We start from the raw sequence: 17,048 nt of genomic DNA, 5'->3' as shown, positions 1-17,048 counted from the left end.
AAGGCTGACAATTTGAGTTTAATCCACAGGATCACTATGGTAAAAGAAGGTAACTGACTCTTGCAGGTTGTCCTATAATTTCCACACAGACACTATAACACATACTATATATATATATATATATATATATATATATATATATATATATATCACATACTATATATATATACATATATATATATGTATGTATATATGTATGTGTATATATATGTATGTATATACACATACATATAGTATGTGTATATATATGTATATATATATATATGCACATGCATGTACACATACAAATAAATTTAATTTTAAAAAACAATTAAAATATAAGCTGGAGAACGAGTGACGAAGGCACACCATGCTAGCTTCTGACTTCTACATGCACACTTGCATGCCCACATAGGCATATACTCATGAACCCACAAACGCACATACAACACACACACACACACACACACACACACACACGAGGGGAGAGAGAGAAAGAAAAAGACAGAGAGCGAGAACTGTAGAGAATAAAATAGAAAGTCACAAAAGGTTTGTGAGCAAATAACCATGTGACTCATAAGACTGACATTTCCCAGTAAGCCTGGAGCACTTCTTCATGGCTCTCCCCATGCACAGAGGCAGCAGCTCCTTCCAAAGCCCCTGGGTAGACTCCTTACTAACTCCACTTCAAAGCCCATATGTCCCTTTTAGAATATGCCTCAGCTTCTTCTCTTTCCTGTCCAAACATTTTGAGGGAAATCATGGTGATGTCATAAATGACTGGCACAATTTTAATCCAAAGATTGTTCAAGCTTTTCGTAAAGCGGCTTATAATTTGTGCTACTTATCCATGGTCCTGATGATAGCATTAGAATCACTCACCTGCCCCCATAGGAATGGCCATTCAGAACGTATCGCTAGCAGGCTACAATTTCGTAAAATTGGGTAACTTTCAGACATATTAACAGAATTCCCAAGAGCAGAGATACAAGATCACAAGTACATTTCAGAATTAGCAGATACATCACACATACACCCCAGAAGGGGGAGTCATGTCCCAACCATATCCTAAATAGTTCCCTAAAACACTACAATCCTAAGCAAATTCTCTGCAAATGTACAGAGGCAGTAAACCATGCACACGCCAAACATGCCATTTATCGAAGGTTATTTGCTGCTTTCTGGTTCTGAACAGTTCAGCTGGGTTTAAATGATGTACATTACCGTTTCACTTATTTATTTTATGCAGGGGTAAAAAGCCTAATGGACAGGTCTGAGCAAGGAAAGAAGCCACTGAGGAAGATGCAGACAAACAGACAGACTAGAGAGTGGACAGCAGAAACTCTCTGCCTGATGAGCAGTGTGTACAGCCTGGTGTGGAGGTGGCAAAATACCAGGGCTAGTTACATGCCCAAGAGCTCACGAGGATGCAAGTGTTAAGGAAATGTAGATTAAAATGGTAGTGCGTCTGTTCTTAACCAGCTCAGACTCGACATGAGGAGCCTGACAACTGAACAAACACACCCATACAGTGTGAGGAAATGCTCTAGAAAACAGAGGTTGCTGAAAGCTGAGGAACCCCCAAGGGACAGGAAGGGTTCCTGAGAAGTGTGCTGTTTGGGTTCCATCAGGTGAACCAAGGAGCCTTTTGGGATGTCAACTTTAAAAGAGATTATACCTGGCTGCTTAACCCTTGCAATTGTTTTGAGATAAGATGACATCATGGGTGAAAATCTACTCTGCAAACTAAAAGTCCCACGCTGAAGTATGACAAGGCTATTCCGTCCTCCCATTTGAGTAAAAGTCTGTATAGTAGTTCTTAGACTGCCTGCTGAGTTACCTGTGTTGTATGTAGGAGCAGAGACCTCTTACCTGGCTTCTCCCTGTCCATCCAGCATCCCATGCTCCAGTAAAACCAATCCTGTTTCCTACTTGGTATTGACACAACACAATACAAAACATATAACCTGAAAAATAATTTGAAACATTCACTAATGTTCAGATAGCCTCATCCTTGATGTCCACACAAAACATCACCACGGAATGAGGACTCTGCACCTCCTGACTGTCTCTCTGCTGGAATTGAGAGCCCCATTCTCTTTTTTTCTCTCATCCTTGTCTCTCTTCTCTGTCTTCATTCATTGCTTTTGCCCCACTCCCCAACTCCTCTTCACCCGATATCCCTTGTCTCTCAACTTTGCTCAGAGCAAAGTAATTTCACCAATCTGGAAGACCCAGATCAGAAGCAGTGCGGGGTTAGGGGGATGTTTACACTACTGCCAGCCCACCCAAGAGGCTCTCTTACAGCTTTATCTGATGTGAACACTCTCTTGCTCTCTCCCCTCTCCCTCCTCCTCTCTTCCTCGCCCTCTTTCAAAGGCTATCTTTTCTTCTCTATTCTCTCTGCACCAGCTTGCTTTCTCTTTTCTTCTTTACCCTTCTCTCCCCCTAGCCCTGTCCCCTTTCTTCTTTTTTCAGTTTTGACCCACCCACCTGCCCTCTCTTAGCCCCACCTCCACCTTCTTATCCCTCCGCGCCACCCCCACCCCCACCACACACACACACACTTACTGTTGCGCATGCTGGGACCACTGACAAACTTTTCGCTGCACTGCTGTCCCAGAAAAAGAATCGATTCCAGTCTCCGCTCAGCAGCTGATGATCTCACTGAAATTTTGCGATGTGATTGGCTACTCTAGGACTCTGTGGCGGGAGATCTTGAGAAGGTGCTTAGCTGGGTTCTTTGTCCCTCTGCTCTTTCGGTTTGGGCTGTGAGCCCCAGACACCGCTGTATTTCACAACAGAGTATAAAAGCGATCTAGTTCTAAGAGAAGTGGTGACCATTGTCTGGGTGACAAGGTTTGGTGGCGTCCGAGGAAGGCACAGACTCGGTGAGACAGAAGCCTGGGAGTCTAGCATGAAAACTAAAGAGGCTCTGAGCTTACTGAGAAGCTGTAGTGTGACTTCCAGCCCTAAATGTGGTCTTTCTTCAGTGAGAAGGATCTCACCTTGGAACAAAGAGCATTGGATTTGAAATCATGCATTTCATTTCTAGTTACTACTTAATGTGTATGGCTTTGGGCAAGTCATTTCACCCTGCTTCCACATGGCAAAACAGGAGTGATGACATCACCACTTTTTATAGGTTTAGTGAAAGAATTAAATGTAAAAATACATTCTAATGTTTAAACCTGCTGTTGTGTTAATAGATAATATGGTATAACAACAAGAGTCCTGGATAAGGAGTTTAAAATGTGTTGGGTTTTTGTTTTGTTTTGGTTATAGTTTTGGTTTTCTTTTTCTTTTCTTTCTTTCTTTTTTTTTAAGTTTTCCATTTTTCAGTAGCGAACCCCTCACAATCTTTTGTGGGATTCTTTGTCTTTATCTGTGAGGTGGGGAAACTGGACTGATTGGCCTCCAAGGTCTTTTGTTGTTGTCGTTTTTTGTTTTTGTTTTTTTTTTCTGTTTTTTTTGTTTTGTTTTGTTTTTGTTTTTGTTTTGTTTTGTTTTTTTTTTGCTCTAACACCATGTGATTGACAGATAAAACTTAGTATCCTCCTTAAATGGCCTATCGGAGAAGTTGTTTCCTTTCTCAGAACTCTTGCTAATGTCTCACTTTCCCTTAGGTTTGCTGATGAAGCTCCTTTCCATAGGGGGCTACCCCTTCCACACCCCCACCATGAAAGTGTAGACACGAACTATAGCAGTTTGCACAGGGTTCATCCTTGATGGAGATTCTCTCCCCAGGCTACTGGCAGGAGCAGGATTTGGAGCTGGGAACTCCGGCTCCACTGGAGGAGGCCCTCAGCTCCACAGTCTGGAGCAGCCCTGACCTGCTGGCCAGTCAAGGTGAGAAACCAGGCCCTTCATCTCAACGTTCTACAGATGTCTCTCTCATCCTCAAACCATCTCCCACTCACGGTATCCCACTCCATCTCCTCACACCACTCATCACCACACAGCTTTCTCCTTCCCATTTGACATCTAGATCTTAGCTCTGCACCGCCACTTTCTCATGCACCAACTCTGGTACTGAGACCTCTGTAACCCTACACCTCTCTCCAAAAATAAAATGCCTCCAGAAAAGTGGATTACTCAAAACAGCGAGGTCCTGGAGAGGCACTGGCAAGGAAGAACTCTTCAAGGGAGACAAGGACAGAGGGATTAGAGGTTAGAAAGTGATTTACTTCTGTTGTAAATGATCGGCCTCAGACACCTTCCATTGAGGAATTTTGAGAAAATTTCACTTCCAAATTTAATTTACTCAGTGACTACACAGAAATCTCAAAATCCATCACAGGTTTTAATTCTCCATTCAGAGGATCACTTTAGGAAGAACTCAATGAGAACAGCTCCATGTGGAGGACAGAATGTAATTCTCCTGTTCAGAAATCAGGAGCTGATCTTAGGGATCTCTTCACATCTCCTGTCTTGTTGTCTGTGCCTAGGAAATGGAAGACGTTCCCTCAGTTCCAGCTTTTACCATTCTAGGCAGTCACAACCACCAGACTTCATACTCCAACTGGGAAGGATCGCCCTTAATGGCATGTCTTTCTTGGCCTAATTTCCAGTATGCCTTCCTTCTCTGCTAAGATCAATGCAGGATTAGGAAAGGCAGATTGGGTAGGGGTCCAGTCTGTGACAAGGAAAGCATTGGACTGACTGTCTTTTGTATAGTGCTCTGTAGAGGATGTGGTAAGTGTGTTTCCCAGTTTCCTATGGAGCTGTGAATAGTGCTGGTTGTGGAATTAATTCTGTGACATAGAGCAGACTTTTGGACATTTCTGAATCAGAGCATGGAGATGATTATTTTAGATTTGTTCTGAGGAGGTCACTGCTGTCAGGTCACTAAAAGTGATTCTCAAGATGAGGGAATCAATATTAGGAATCAGAATCCCTGCTGTGGGAACTTTAGCACAGTGCCTGGTGGTGGAAACAGATGTCAGTATTGGAGAGGTTCACAGCTAGACCTTAGGAGAAGGTTCATTTTGGCATTCAATTGATTTATATAAAAACAAACAAACAAAAAACAAAACAAAAAACCCAACCAACCAACCAACCAACCAAAAAACACCTTGGATTTCTTCCTCCCCCCCTCTCTTCCTCCTCTCTTCCTCCCTCCCCCATCCTCCCTGCCTTCCATGCCTCTCTCTCTCTCTCTCTCTCTCTCTCTCTCTCTCTCTCTCTCTCCCATTTTTGACACAGGGTGTATGCAGTCCAAGTTGACCTCAAACTCAGCACATAGCCAAGGATAACCTACAACTTATGCTCCACCTGTCTCTACTTCCTGAGTGATGGGATGTTATTGCTCCACCATAACAGCCATTATGGTGCTGGGGGTCCAATCCAGGGCTCCATGCATGCTAGACAAGGACTCTATCAACTGAGCTTGTGTTTTATTGGATTCCTCTAAGGAGAGAGGAATTAGAAATTATGCTTAGGCACACTAAGGGGAAAAATTTAGTCTTTTACTCTTTAAATGATATCAGAGTGGGGACTTGGGTTTGTAGTTGGGGAGACAAGCAGATCTACCAGGAAAGAAAACAAATAGTTGGATTAAATTTTGCATGCCTATAATCCCAGCACTTAGAAAGGTGAGGCAGATGAACTTTGGTAAATTAAAGGGCATCTTGAATACACAGTAAGTACCAGGCCAGCCAGGACTGCATAGTAAGGCCTTGTCTCAATAGCAGCCACAACAATTGATAGCAATGGTAAAGCCTGGTGAGAGAGATGATGATTGGATTGAAGTAAATGCTAGAAAAATTGTAAAATATGCTAAAATGTTTTGACTTTTTAAATTTCTATTTTTTTTGCTTTGCTTTTTTTTTATATATATATAGATGAATGTACACATCAAAGGGCTGGTTTAGGCTTTACCCCATTGCAGTGTTGGTTATTAGTCATAACTGCTTCTACTGATTTTGCTCTCATAATAGATGGTAACAGGAAGGCAAGACATAGGATGAGAGAGATGCGTGTGTGTTCTCAATGATGAATGGCAGGCCATATCTAAAGAGACACATGTGGAATAGTATGTTCAGGTATGGGTGCCTTTATCCTTTCAGTGTTTGTGACCCTGTCCGTTCATCCAACATTCAACAAGAGGTGAAGCTTTCTGTGTATCCAAAGAAAGAGAAGATCAGGTCTGCCTCCCTTCCACTGCCACCACCACCTCTGTTCGTTCACCCATGAAGCCTCAAGAGAATACAGAGACCAGAGCCTTGGATAGCCTGAATTAGATGAGGTGGACTGTGGCCCAGTATTGAGTAGACATCCTAAGAGCTCTTTGGGAAACTAACTCTGCTCTATCCCTGCAGATAGCCAGCCCTGGACATCTGACGAGACAGTGGTGGCCGGTGGCACAGTGGTGCTCAAGTGCCAAGTGAAAGACCATGAAGACTCCTCTCTGCAGTGGTCTAACCCTGCCCAGCAGACTCTGTACTTTGGGGAGAAGAGAGGTATTTTCTCATGAATGACCTTTCTCCATGGGAACCATGGGCTAGGGGAAACAGGGCAGCAGAGGCTGACAGGAGATTTCTTTGTAGTCCAGAGGCTAAGAAACCAGAGGTATGTTATTTGAAAAAGCAGTAAGCTGTGGGCTCCTTAGTTGTTTACCGAAGAAAAACCAGTACTACAGTTCTGGCCTCAGCCATGCATACATAGTCTTATAGGGTCCTGGAGTAGTATCACCCTAAAGAAGCCCTTATGAGAACTGACATCAGGCAATGCTAGTCCTCTCCTAAGTAATTGTACAAGACACAGATTGTAGTACTAGCCTCTTAAGCTACTACCCCTAGTGGCTCATGAAAGTCACTTTCCTCTCAATGATATTGGTCCAGGACTGGAAAGTAAATGTGAAAGAAACATGCAAGGTACCAGTAGAATCCTGACTCTCATTTCTCCTGATTTCCCCAGCCCTTCGAGATAATCGGATTCAGCTGGTTAGCTCCACTCCACACGAGCTCAGCATCAGCATCAGCAATGTGGCACTGGCAGACGAGGGCGAGTACACGTGCTCCATCTTTACGATGCCTGTGCGAACAGCCAAGTCCCTTGTCACTGTGCTCGGTGAGGTTCTCAAAACCCCTGTGTCTCCACAGCATGCTGCTTTGCAAACAAACCTCCCTCAGTTGGTCTCCAAAGCGTCCTGGAGCCAGGCAAGCCTCCAATAATATCAGGAAAATCCCAAACATTTCCCTTTAAATATGAGGGAAACAGAGTTCTGATCTGCTGCACGTACTGTATGATCTGGGACAACTCTCATTCTTTAAGCATGAAGTTTGTAATTTATAGCAAAGAATGATCATTCCACTTCACTCCAAAAATTGTATGGGGAAACACAAGATCTATATGCAATGTCTAATTCTAGTTTCCAAGAAGATTCTTTAGTTGTTTGAAAATACAGTTATCTTCATCCTGTATTCTAATTTCCATCTCTACTCTCTTGAGCCTCTCATTATCTGCAGGGCCCCTAGATGCACTCTGAGATATCCAATCACTATCAACCTCCAGGTGTGGCCACTTGCACCCCTCCTACACTACCACGCGTTCTCCCTTCAGTCTTCCTAAGGAAGACTTGTCCTCAGGAAGTAGATAGACCAACAGGAACATTGACTCTTTATGCTTTTATCCATCTTCCTAACTCAGCATAGAGTTCAGATGTCCTGACCCATGTAGAGGACATATCAACAGGGAGTTTGAACTGTGACTTCATGATGCCTCTCTTTCCTATCCTGGCCATCCCTATGCATGGCAGGAATCCCACAGAAACCCATAATCACTGGTTATAAGTCATCATTGCGGGAAAAGGAGACAGCCACTCTAAATTGTCAGTCTTCTGGGAGCAAACCTGCAGCCCAGCTCACCTGGCGGAAAGGTGATCAAGAACTCCATGGTGAGTAGTTTCTGCTCTGGAGTTACGGGGATGGAGTTCCAGGAGGGGTGGCTGAGATATGATGTGTGTGTGTGTGTGTGTGTGTGTGTGTGTGTGTGTGTTTCTATCTGTCTGTTTCTGCATTCCAGGGGACCAAACACGAATCCAGGAAGATCCCAATGGGAAAACCTTCACTGTGAGCAGCTCAGTGTCATTCCAGGTTACTCGGGAGGACGATGGAGCAAACATCGTGTGTTCTGTGAACCATGAATCTCTGAAGGGAGCTGACAGATCCACTTCTCAGCGCATTGAAGTGTTATGTATGTCATGGGCTTTGGGCTGAGAAGGACCAGGTGTGAGGTAGGCTGTGAGGAAAAGAAAAGCACTGCTGGCTGCACATGAAGCCACACGCACAGATGTGGCGGCAAGCAAGGCTTCACAAGAGAAGCCCTTTAGTAAACACTGATGGCTTGGAGAGCTGAGGTCTTTGTATCCATGTCTGCTTGTGCTGCAGGAGAGCAGCCACAGACAAAGCGTGAACAAATGAGTTGGGCTACATTCCAATAAAACTTTATTTACAAAAGCTTGCAGCAGGCAAGATTTAGCCTGCCAGCAAAGTTTACCAGCCCTTGGGCTGCACTGGTGAACGTGGCACTAGACTGTAAACTACTGTGGTAAATATAGCAAACCCAGAGTCTTGGATATAATTACTCATCTGTAGTCCACTACACGCTGGTTGTGTGGTGTGAAGACAGCTCTCTCGGACTGATCTTGGTTGTCTACTTGTTAAATGAGTGAGGTGGGCATGGCCGTCATTATGGCCTCTTCACACTCTAACAGTCCGTGAGGCCAGGAGGTGTGCATAAAAGAAAAGCCTAATCCTTGCTGGTGCTGAAACATTTTGAGGACTTTTACCTCCTCTTTCTCTATGTGCCCCAGTTCCGAGCTTCCACTTGGGATTCTGACTGAACATGGCCAGTTGTCAGGATCACAGCTACAACCTTTCTCCACGATTCTTAGTCCTGTTCATGGACTCTGTTTTGGGGACTAGTAGGGGATATCTGAAGAAGTTGGAACAGTCGAGAATTTCTCACCTGAGGAAATTTGGAAACTTTTTCAAAGGAACTTTCATGTTCGGAAAAGCAAGGGTACAACTGAAGTGGGGAAGCCAAGCATGGAGGCATAGACAACAATGCCTTTCTTTTCCTAGTTTACCAAAAGGTTGGGGGATTTAAAAAAAAAAATAGCTAGACCTTTTAATCTCTTTAGGGAAGATACAAGCTGATTAATTTCCTAACTCCAGTGCCATTTAATCAGTAGCTAGAGCCTTTATTCAAACTTCAACATGAGTCAATCTCAAACAGTACCATCGTCTGTTTGAATGACAATCAATTGGCAGACTGACTATTTTAGCCGGGACTGACACGTAATAGCTGTATGTACCTTGATCAAAGCATTTGATCTTTCTGTGAATCTGGCTTACCACTCTGAATTATACTGGGAATAAATGGAATTATATGAAAGAGCCCTGCAAACTTTCAAGGTCTAAATTATTGTAAAGTTTCTGTATTTATATTAGTTCCAAGCGTGAGGCACTTGACCTTGGGCAGCTCCCTGGAGTCCTGGCTCCCTGGCCATAACTGAGGAATACTTTATGCTTTTGGAGTTCCAACAGTCCCCTCTTAGATACCAGGCCACCTGGCTATTACTCTTCAGGGTCCCCTTTGGCCTGTGATCAGGCAGTCAATAAATGCTACATTCCAGATCCTATGCTACAAATCCCTTTAGCTGTGAAGTTCTGGAAAGGTCTCTCACCTGGCCTGGCACCCTTTATCCTGTACGATTTAACTGAAGCATGTTCATTAACTGCTTGTTAAGGTTGGCTCTGTCCTTAGGGAAAGTACAGCCTCTTTATCCGTGGTTACAAACCAGCATCTGGTCACATTGTTCTAAGCCACCATCTGGACCCAGTCTCCAAAGCAGCCTTTTGGCATCAATGACAGATGTCATTGTTCCCACACAGACCCATCTATATTGTCTCAGGCTTTTTTTCCCTCTGCCAAAATATGACCCCCACTCCTCACTGTCTCTGTGCTCCCGTTCCATGTTTGGACTGACAGTTCAAAGGGATGTTTTGTGTTCAAGCGTTGCTTTCACAACCTCTCTCACAGAGTAGATGGAATAGAGAGGTTGTGAACCAAGTCAGTGTCAAGTTCACTCTCTTTGTTCATTTAAATATATGTATTAGGTCCTGTCTATGTGCCAGGCAGTTTTGCTAGGCATGAATAAACCATGGCTTCTCCTCGGCTCTGCTAAGATATCCTATAGGTCCCACCAAGGGCAGTCTTGCTGGAATGCCAGCACTCAGAGGTTGTGTTGCAGCGGGTTGCTCTCATAGTCAATGGTGGTCACCGTCTGTGTTCTCAAGAGCCAGGAGGAAGAAGGTCTTGTTCATAGCCTTTTAGGCTTCTGAGACATTGGGGGCGAGAGGTAGATTCTGTAACATGTAATTAGGTGAGTCCAAGGTTTTAAGAGTCTCTTATACAGAGCAGGGAATTTTGTGCTGACATCATGTACTTCTCCACAGACACACCAACAGCCATGATTAGGCCAGAACCTGCTCATCCTCGTGAAGGCCAGAAGCTGTTGTTACATTGTGAGGGGCGTGGAAATCCAGTGTAAGAAGAACAGTCTTTGGTCTCCAATACCCCTCCACCTTCTCAGATAACCATCCTCACTATACATCTTCTCGACTCCGACCTCTGATACCCACCCAGGCATACCTCATACACCCCTAACTGTACAGATGTGCTTCTCCTTCATTTCCACTGCAAAACAGCAGAAGTGAGGTTGGAACGCTCCCTAACTCAGTTCCTTTGGGTCCTCTAAGGAACAACATTACAGTAAGATAGGGATCAAAACATCTCTACCTTCTCCAAATTTCACCCACGACTGGTACTCCACACCACCACCAATGCCCACTCTCTGGCCCATATAGCATCTTCAATACTGTTTAGCATCACCATGCTGCTTCTGATTCCTGTGATACTAGTTCATTTTTAATTCCTCTAGCCCACTGGTCAAGGCCCTGCTGACCGTATCTCTCCTTTCTATCTCAACAGACCCCAGCAGTACATGTGGGTAAAGGAAGGCAGTGAGCCACCCCTCAAGATGACCCAGGAGAGCGCTCTCATCTTCCCCTTTTTGAACAAGAGTGACAGTGGCACCTATGGCTGTACGGCCACAAGCAACATGGGCAGCTACACGGCCTACTTCACCCTCAACGTCAACGGTGAGTGTTCCCTGCTTCTCTTCCCCGACATCTTCCTTCTCTGGTCATCTCTTGTTCTCCTGATTAGCAAACCTCAACTCTGTATGGTAGTTGGGTGGATGGAAAATACCCACTATTGGAAAGCATGGCACTTAGGCCTGAGGAGTGTGTAGCTCAATCAATAGAAAGATGAGCTCCCACTGTCTCTCTCTATACAGGCAGTAGCTCCTCTGGAACCATCTTTATCATCTGATGGGGAGAATATTAACTTCATTGAGAGGCCCCTCTTGAGAGCATGTGTGCTTTCTGATGAGATACCCCTCCTCCTAGGACTGGATGTGGTGTGCAAGCTGCTGCCTCCAGTCTCTTTCCCCAGGACCCTGTGTACATTATAGTTTGGCCAAGAAGAAAAAGAAACAAGCACGCTCTATGTTGAGAGATGACAGAATCACTTCTCTAATGCTACTCCTCCCGAAGGGACAAGGGATTGCCTTTTACTGAAATTCCTCTCAAAAACTGGAGCCACCAGACACCTAAAAAATTAAGCTAGTCCATATTTGTCAGTTGCAGTAAAACCAAACTAAATGCAGTAATTCACATTTGTATATTTGTAATCTCAGTGTCAGGGAGGCAGAGACAACCTATCCTACTTGGTGATCACTCAGCTAATGAGAGATTGTCCTGTTCAGTAAATTGGATAGATGACATTCCTGTGGCTTTTATAGTTAGTGCATGGACATGTGTGGGCATTAGTGCACATGCACACATTCATACATATGTATATACCATACAAACACAAAAGAGACATTCAAATCTTCAGACCCTGAAGAAAATTCAGGGTCTTTCATTGTTGGGTTAAAGTGGGGGTCCAGTGTCTGCCCCACCACGGGGTTAAGGTCACTGCTTGTGGAGGCAGATGCTGGACATAGGAAGTTTGCCTGCACTCTCACTCCGGGTGCCAACCCAGTGGGTGTTGGACTTCGGGGATACTGCTCCGGGGTTGGGGGAGCATAGTCTGAGGTCCTTAGGGGAACTGGAGCTAGCTGGGGTGGAGGATCCCACGGCCTGTAGCATGGGGACCAACTGGTTCTCAGGCTCTTGGGCATCCAGGCACTGCCAGAAGCCGCAAAAGAGAACAAAGTTGGGGCCCACTGCCTGGATTGGCCCATGGCCGAAGGGGAGAAGGGGAAAGAAGCTCAGGCTATGCCCCAAAGGGAGAGTCCTTGTCTTGTTGCTGTGGTTTGGCTTGGCTTGGTCGCGGCTGGCTCACTTGGGTTGGTGGGTCGCAGTTGCTGGGAACACAGAGAGGTCTTCTGCTGGAGATTAGATGGCGGCTCTGTAGGTGAACGCCTTCTCCATTTCTCCCCACAGCAGATCCCAATGAAAGAGAAACAGTCCATAGTTTTAAGGTGTTTATTGTCATGATGGAAGGTAGATGATAAACTGTACCTCAGTACCTCAGGGCAGGCCTGAGATTAAATACCTTTTGCAAGGAGGAGGGTCTGGGAAGGAATGCTTAATTAGCTAAGCCCCTTTGGCCTTTAGGTACCTCATTAATATGGAGATCTGTCTTGAGGCTACATGGCTAAGAGACACAAATCTACAGAGGGATGTGGCCTTCTGTCAGGAGCCTAGAGTTGGAGGTATGGCAAAACACCTACTCACCCTCAGGATCACCTGGGGTCGCCAATGGTTTCTAGCCTGTGCTTGACCAGAAGCCAAGGCTGCCTTTCAAGGTCATACATTTCATCATTTGAAATGCCCAGTAAGGCAGAGAGTGGGATGCCTAACACCCAGAGTCTCAGGGATGAGAAAGAGACCTGAAGCCCAAATGCTTGGGGCCAGAGTATATGCATTGTTAATTATGACGTTAGGGACAACCTCTCTCAGCTCATGGAAATTCCTCAACACAGCAGCAGGACTAGTACAAGATTTAGATTGCTATGATAAATCACTTGGATCTAGGCTCAACCCCTAAGATATCTCCAGATCTTTTCTGATGGGAAACAGGAATGAATGAAAGCTTACATGCCCTGCAATTGGTATCTTTTTTTTTTTAATTATTATTAAATTTATTTAAATATTCACTTTATATTTAAATATCAGCCCTTGCTTTCATCCCAGTACTTTTTCATGCAAGTCCTATGGACAGCCTTGTCTGGCCTTAGTTGGTATCTTCTTGATCCTGCCCTGGGCTAAAAAGCTAAGGGAGAGTAGGTTGACAGTTTGCTGCCAGTGCTGACGCCTGGTGGTGGAAGGAGTTACTGCAGCCTCTTCAGGAATCTCCTCTGTAAAAATGTGCAAAAAAAAAAAAAAAAAAAAAAAAAAAAAAAAAAATCCTTATACCTGGTTATTGACAAACCCAGAGGTTGTTTGTGTGTTTGTTTGTTTGTTTGTTTTTGTTTTGTTTTGATAGTGGAAGACTTTGATTTTCCAAGAAATGTTCACTTCTATAGCTTCCAGAATAAATATATAGGATTGATTTTCACAGTGGACCACATTTCGTGTATCTTCACCCATCTTCCCCTAAATCATGTCATCACACCTGCCTCACCATAGAACACCCGGGCCACATGCCGCCACCCTCCCAAGCAGAACATAAAACAACCAAAGCACAAATGTTTCCTTTTCAAATAAGGTATAGAAAGTCAGGGACCTAAAAAGCTGGCCCAGTCAAGCCTGAGGAAACATAAGGTAGGGAAGAAAAAAGGATAGGAGTCAATGAGGCTGAAAGAACCAAGCTGGGCCCATGGAAAGACAGGAGTTCTCCCTTGGGTGGGTGAGGTATAGCCGTGGCTAGTATGACTTTAGAGACATCACAGTTGTTCTGGGTCTCTGACAAAGGTTGGGGCTTTTATTGACACCTTTGGTCCGTATTGTCCTATGAGATCAGTTCACCCTATTATGGATGGTGACTTTTGTGTATCTAATGAAAGGAACATCAGTAATCATGGGAGAAATCCAATCACACCTGGTGCACAAACCTTTAGATGATGTCAAAGTGGAAAAGAAATCCTAGGTCTCCTTCCTTGGAAGGGTCAGAAGATTGGATTTTACTGGATCACTAATTTTCCTTGCTAAGAAGGAATTACTGAAAAATAAAACAAGATATGTAGGCTGGGAACAAAAGAATGTAGGCTGGGAAGCTAAAGGCATCAAGGATGAAATACCTGGAGGCAGAGTCAAATGTTGTGTGGTAAGGCAGTTGTACAGGTCACAGCCCAGGCTAAGAAAAGGATGTTAGGGTAGAGACTGCCTAATCCATATCAGATCATAGCACTGCTCACTCGGGAAACTTAAAAATCTTATGCAGGGTGACACAGTAACATTTTCTTTGCAAGGTGCTGTACCACTGCTTAATTCTTGGATCCATCAACTTTTACTGTTTCTTTCCCAAATCCCTAAGGGGACTAGTGCACAATACCAAGACAGGATGTGATAAGACATGGGGATAGTCATGGAACAGGAAAACACAGGGGTATATGTGTGTGTATGCGTGTGTGTGCATGTGCATGTGTGTATGCCTGTGTGTGTGTGCATGTGTGTGTGCGTTTACTGGAAAAGAGGGAAGAAGAGAAGAATTTTGATATTGGTCACAGGCATTAAAGTAATAATCTCTGATTAAGGTCAAACTTTGGTGCCAAGAAAGTAACTTGGATGGTCCAGTGAGAACTGGTTTGTTTATTGCCTGGTGAACACACAATTTTTTAAAATAATTACTATGCATGGTGATGCCCACTTGGACACTGACTTGGGCATGCCCCTTGTGCTTGCATACAGCTCCTGTTTCTCCTGATGTTGATGTCTTTTTCCTCCTGTTAGATTATCCCAGGCCAAACCAGCATTTGAGTTTAACATCGTCCCCAGTGCTAACTGTATGCCTGTCCTCCCTGCAGACCCAAGTCCGGTGCCCTCTTCCTCCAGCACGTACCACGCCATCATTGGAGGGATCGTAGCGTTCATTGTCTTCCTGCTGCTCATTCTGCTCATTTTCCTTGGACACTATTTGATCCGGCACAAAGGTCAGAGGCGTCAGGAGGACTGGGGAGGGTGGGGAGATCAGTTAGGGAAGGACAGACAGTAAGAGGGATTCAGAAATGGCCCTGTAAACTCATTTAGCCCCTTGGTGTGTCTGAGAAAAAAAAAAAAAAAAACATACAGCCAACTCCTGCAAAGCCAATACTGTTTTCGCTGAGTGACAGCACCCCACAGTCAAGCCTGATCACTTGGTGAACATCCAAGGACAATCAAACCTACCCACTCAACCAGCTGCTCCTTGCTGCTCTGCCCTCAGGTCCCTGCAAATCAGTCTCTAGCCTCTGCCTTCTTGCCCTTGTCTTCTTTTCCCTCTGTTTAGCTTCTTCACCCTTCTTAGCCTAGGTCATATCTCCTGTACACACACACACACACACACACACACACACACACACACACACACAGGCACACACGCATGCACACGTGCGCACACTTCTTTTTTCCCCTGCCTACATTATAGATGAGATTTTTAGTTAAGAGCAGGATTCATTATTCATGGGGGCGTGGTCAGGTGAGGGATGTTGGCAACAAAATGCAAATTAGAGAAGGTGGGGTGGAAGAAAAGCTCCAGGCAAGAGAAAGATGGGATGAGCAATGTGTGAGTGGGTGGGTAGGAAAGTGGGCAGGATGGACTTCAGAGGCTGAGAAGCTTCTGAAAACAGAAGCTTCTGTCTCCACACAGGAACCTACCTGACACACGAAGCGAAGGGCTCCGACGACGCCCCAGATGCAGATACGGCCATCATCAACGCAGAAGGCGGGCAGTCAGGCGGGGATGACAAGAAGGAATATTTCATCTAGGGGCACCCACACACCTTCTGCGCCCCCCCCCCCAGGGGCCCCATGGGGACTGCTGGGCTGTCACCAACTTGGACTTGTACAGAGCGACCCCAGGGCCGCCCCTCCCGCTTGCTCCCCAGTCCACCCAGCCCCCTGTACAGAATGTCTGCTTTGGGTGCGGTTTTGTACTCGGTTTGGAATTGGGGGGGAGGAGGGCGGGTGGGAGGGGTGGGTCGCCCTCAGCCCCTTTTGTGGCTTCTCTGCGTTTGGGTTATTATTATTTTTGTAACAATCCCAAATCAAATCCGTCTCCAAGGCTGGAGAGGCAGGGGCCATGGGCATAAGGAGAGCAAGGAATCTGCAACGTTCAGAGGAAGTTGGAGGGATTAGAGATGAATAAGGAGCAGGGCTGGTTTGCGGGTGGGGGCTTAGCGCAGCCCTCCTTCCATTTTCACAGCAGATGTGGCCCCAAGGAACCTGGGAGTGGAAGCAGGGGCTAGTGGTGGCTCTTCCTCTGTCGGCCCTACACTACAGACAGGGAGACGGGTGTCACACTGACACCTCTCTTCCATTACATAAGAAAGAAATGAGGAGAGTGTTCAAGATGTGATCTGGAGATAGCATGCAGCCACATAGGAATCCAGGGCCTCAACATGTTCCTCCGGAGAGAGTAGATTTCCAGAGAGAATGATGGAAACGGCCCTGTTCACCTATTGTCCCCACACAATGACTGAAGCTAGGCTTTTTTGTTTTTTAACAGAATCTGCCCTTGGGGGACAGTAGAGTTCAGCTTTCTCTCCCAGCTCCAGCAGCTGTGGAAGAGGCAGCTATGGACCCGAACACCGTCTGCTGCCCTGACCTCGGAGGGGCCCCTCACTCTTACCCAAGCCCCTGGATTGTTGCACAGCAACCACTCCTCTTATGGCACTGCTCAGCAACTACTCCTCCACCCTGTGTCACCCTGTGCCCTCTCCTGTTCCCTGTGCCAGCCCTCGGTTCCTCCTCCCTCAGCAGCCAGGCAGACTTGACAACAAAATTACTAAAAGGAGCTTCACTGCAGTGAGCTGTTTCCTGCCCAAACCGAGGGAATAATGTGAACTCTGTACA

The 17,048-nt window shown here is 45.4% G+C and overlaps 1 protein-coding gene across 2 annotated transcripts in view; it reads left to right on the top strand.

The window, feature by feature from the left end:
- The window catches only part of Cadm3 (cell adhesion molecule 3), a 31,500-nt gene extending 14,479 nt beyond the window's left edge, over positions 1-17,021 (top strand). The window contains exons 2-10 of one of the 2 annotated variants that reach the window (XM_034520040.2): positions 3,727-3,828; positions 6,300-6,440; positions 6,898-7,050; positions 7,739-7,876; positions 8,005-8,175; positions 10,443-10,533; positions 10,978-11,147; positions 15,023-15,148; positions 15,844-17,021. In XM_034520040.2, the coding sequence (XP_034375931.1) occupies positions 3,727-3,828; positions 6,300-6,440; positions 6,898-7,050; positions 7,739-7,876; positions 8,005-8,175; positions 10,443-10,533; positions 10,978-11,147; positions 15,023-15,148; positions 15,844-15,962 (1,211 nt within the window). In that variant the 3' untranslated portion in view covers positions 15,963-17,021. The remainder of the gene's footprint in view (positions 1-3,726; positions 3,829-6,299; positions 6,441-6,897; positions 7,051-7,738; positions 7,877-8,004; positions 8,176-10,442; positions 10,534-10,977; positions 11,148-15,022; positions 15,149-15,843) is intronic. The other variant, XM_034520041.2, reaches the window with a different exon arrangement.
- The last annotated feature ends 27 nt before the right edge of the window (positions 17,022-17,048 follow it).

The sequence above is a fragment of the Arvicanthis niloticus genome, chromosome 16, assembly GCF_011762505.2.
Source record: "Arvicanthis niloticus isolate mArvNil1 chromosome 16, mArvNil1.pat.X, whole genome shotgun sequence".
Classification (NCBI taxonomy): Eukaryota; Metazoa; Chordata; class Mammalia; order Rodentia; family Muridae; genus Arvicanthis; species Arvicanthis niloticus.
Note: the sequence above shows the minus strand (reverse complement) of the source record. Positions and strands in the feature narration are given on the sequence as shown.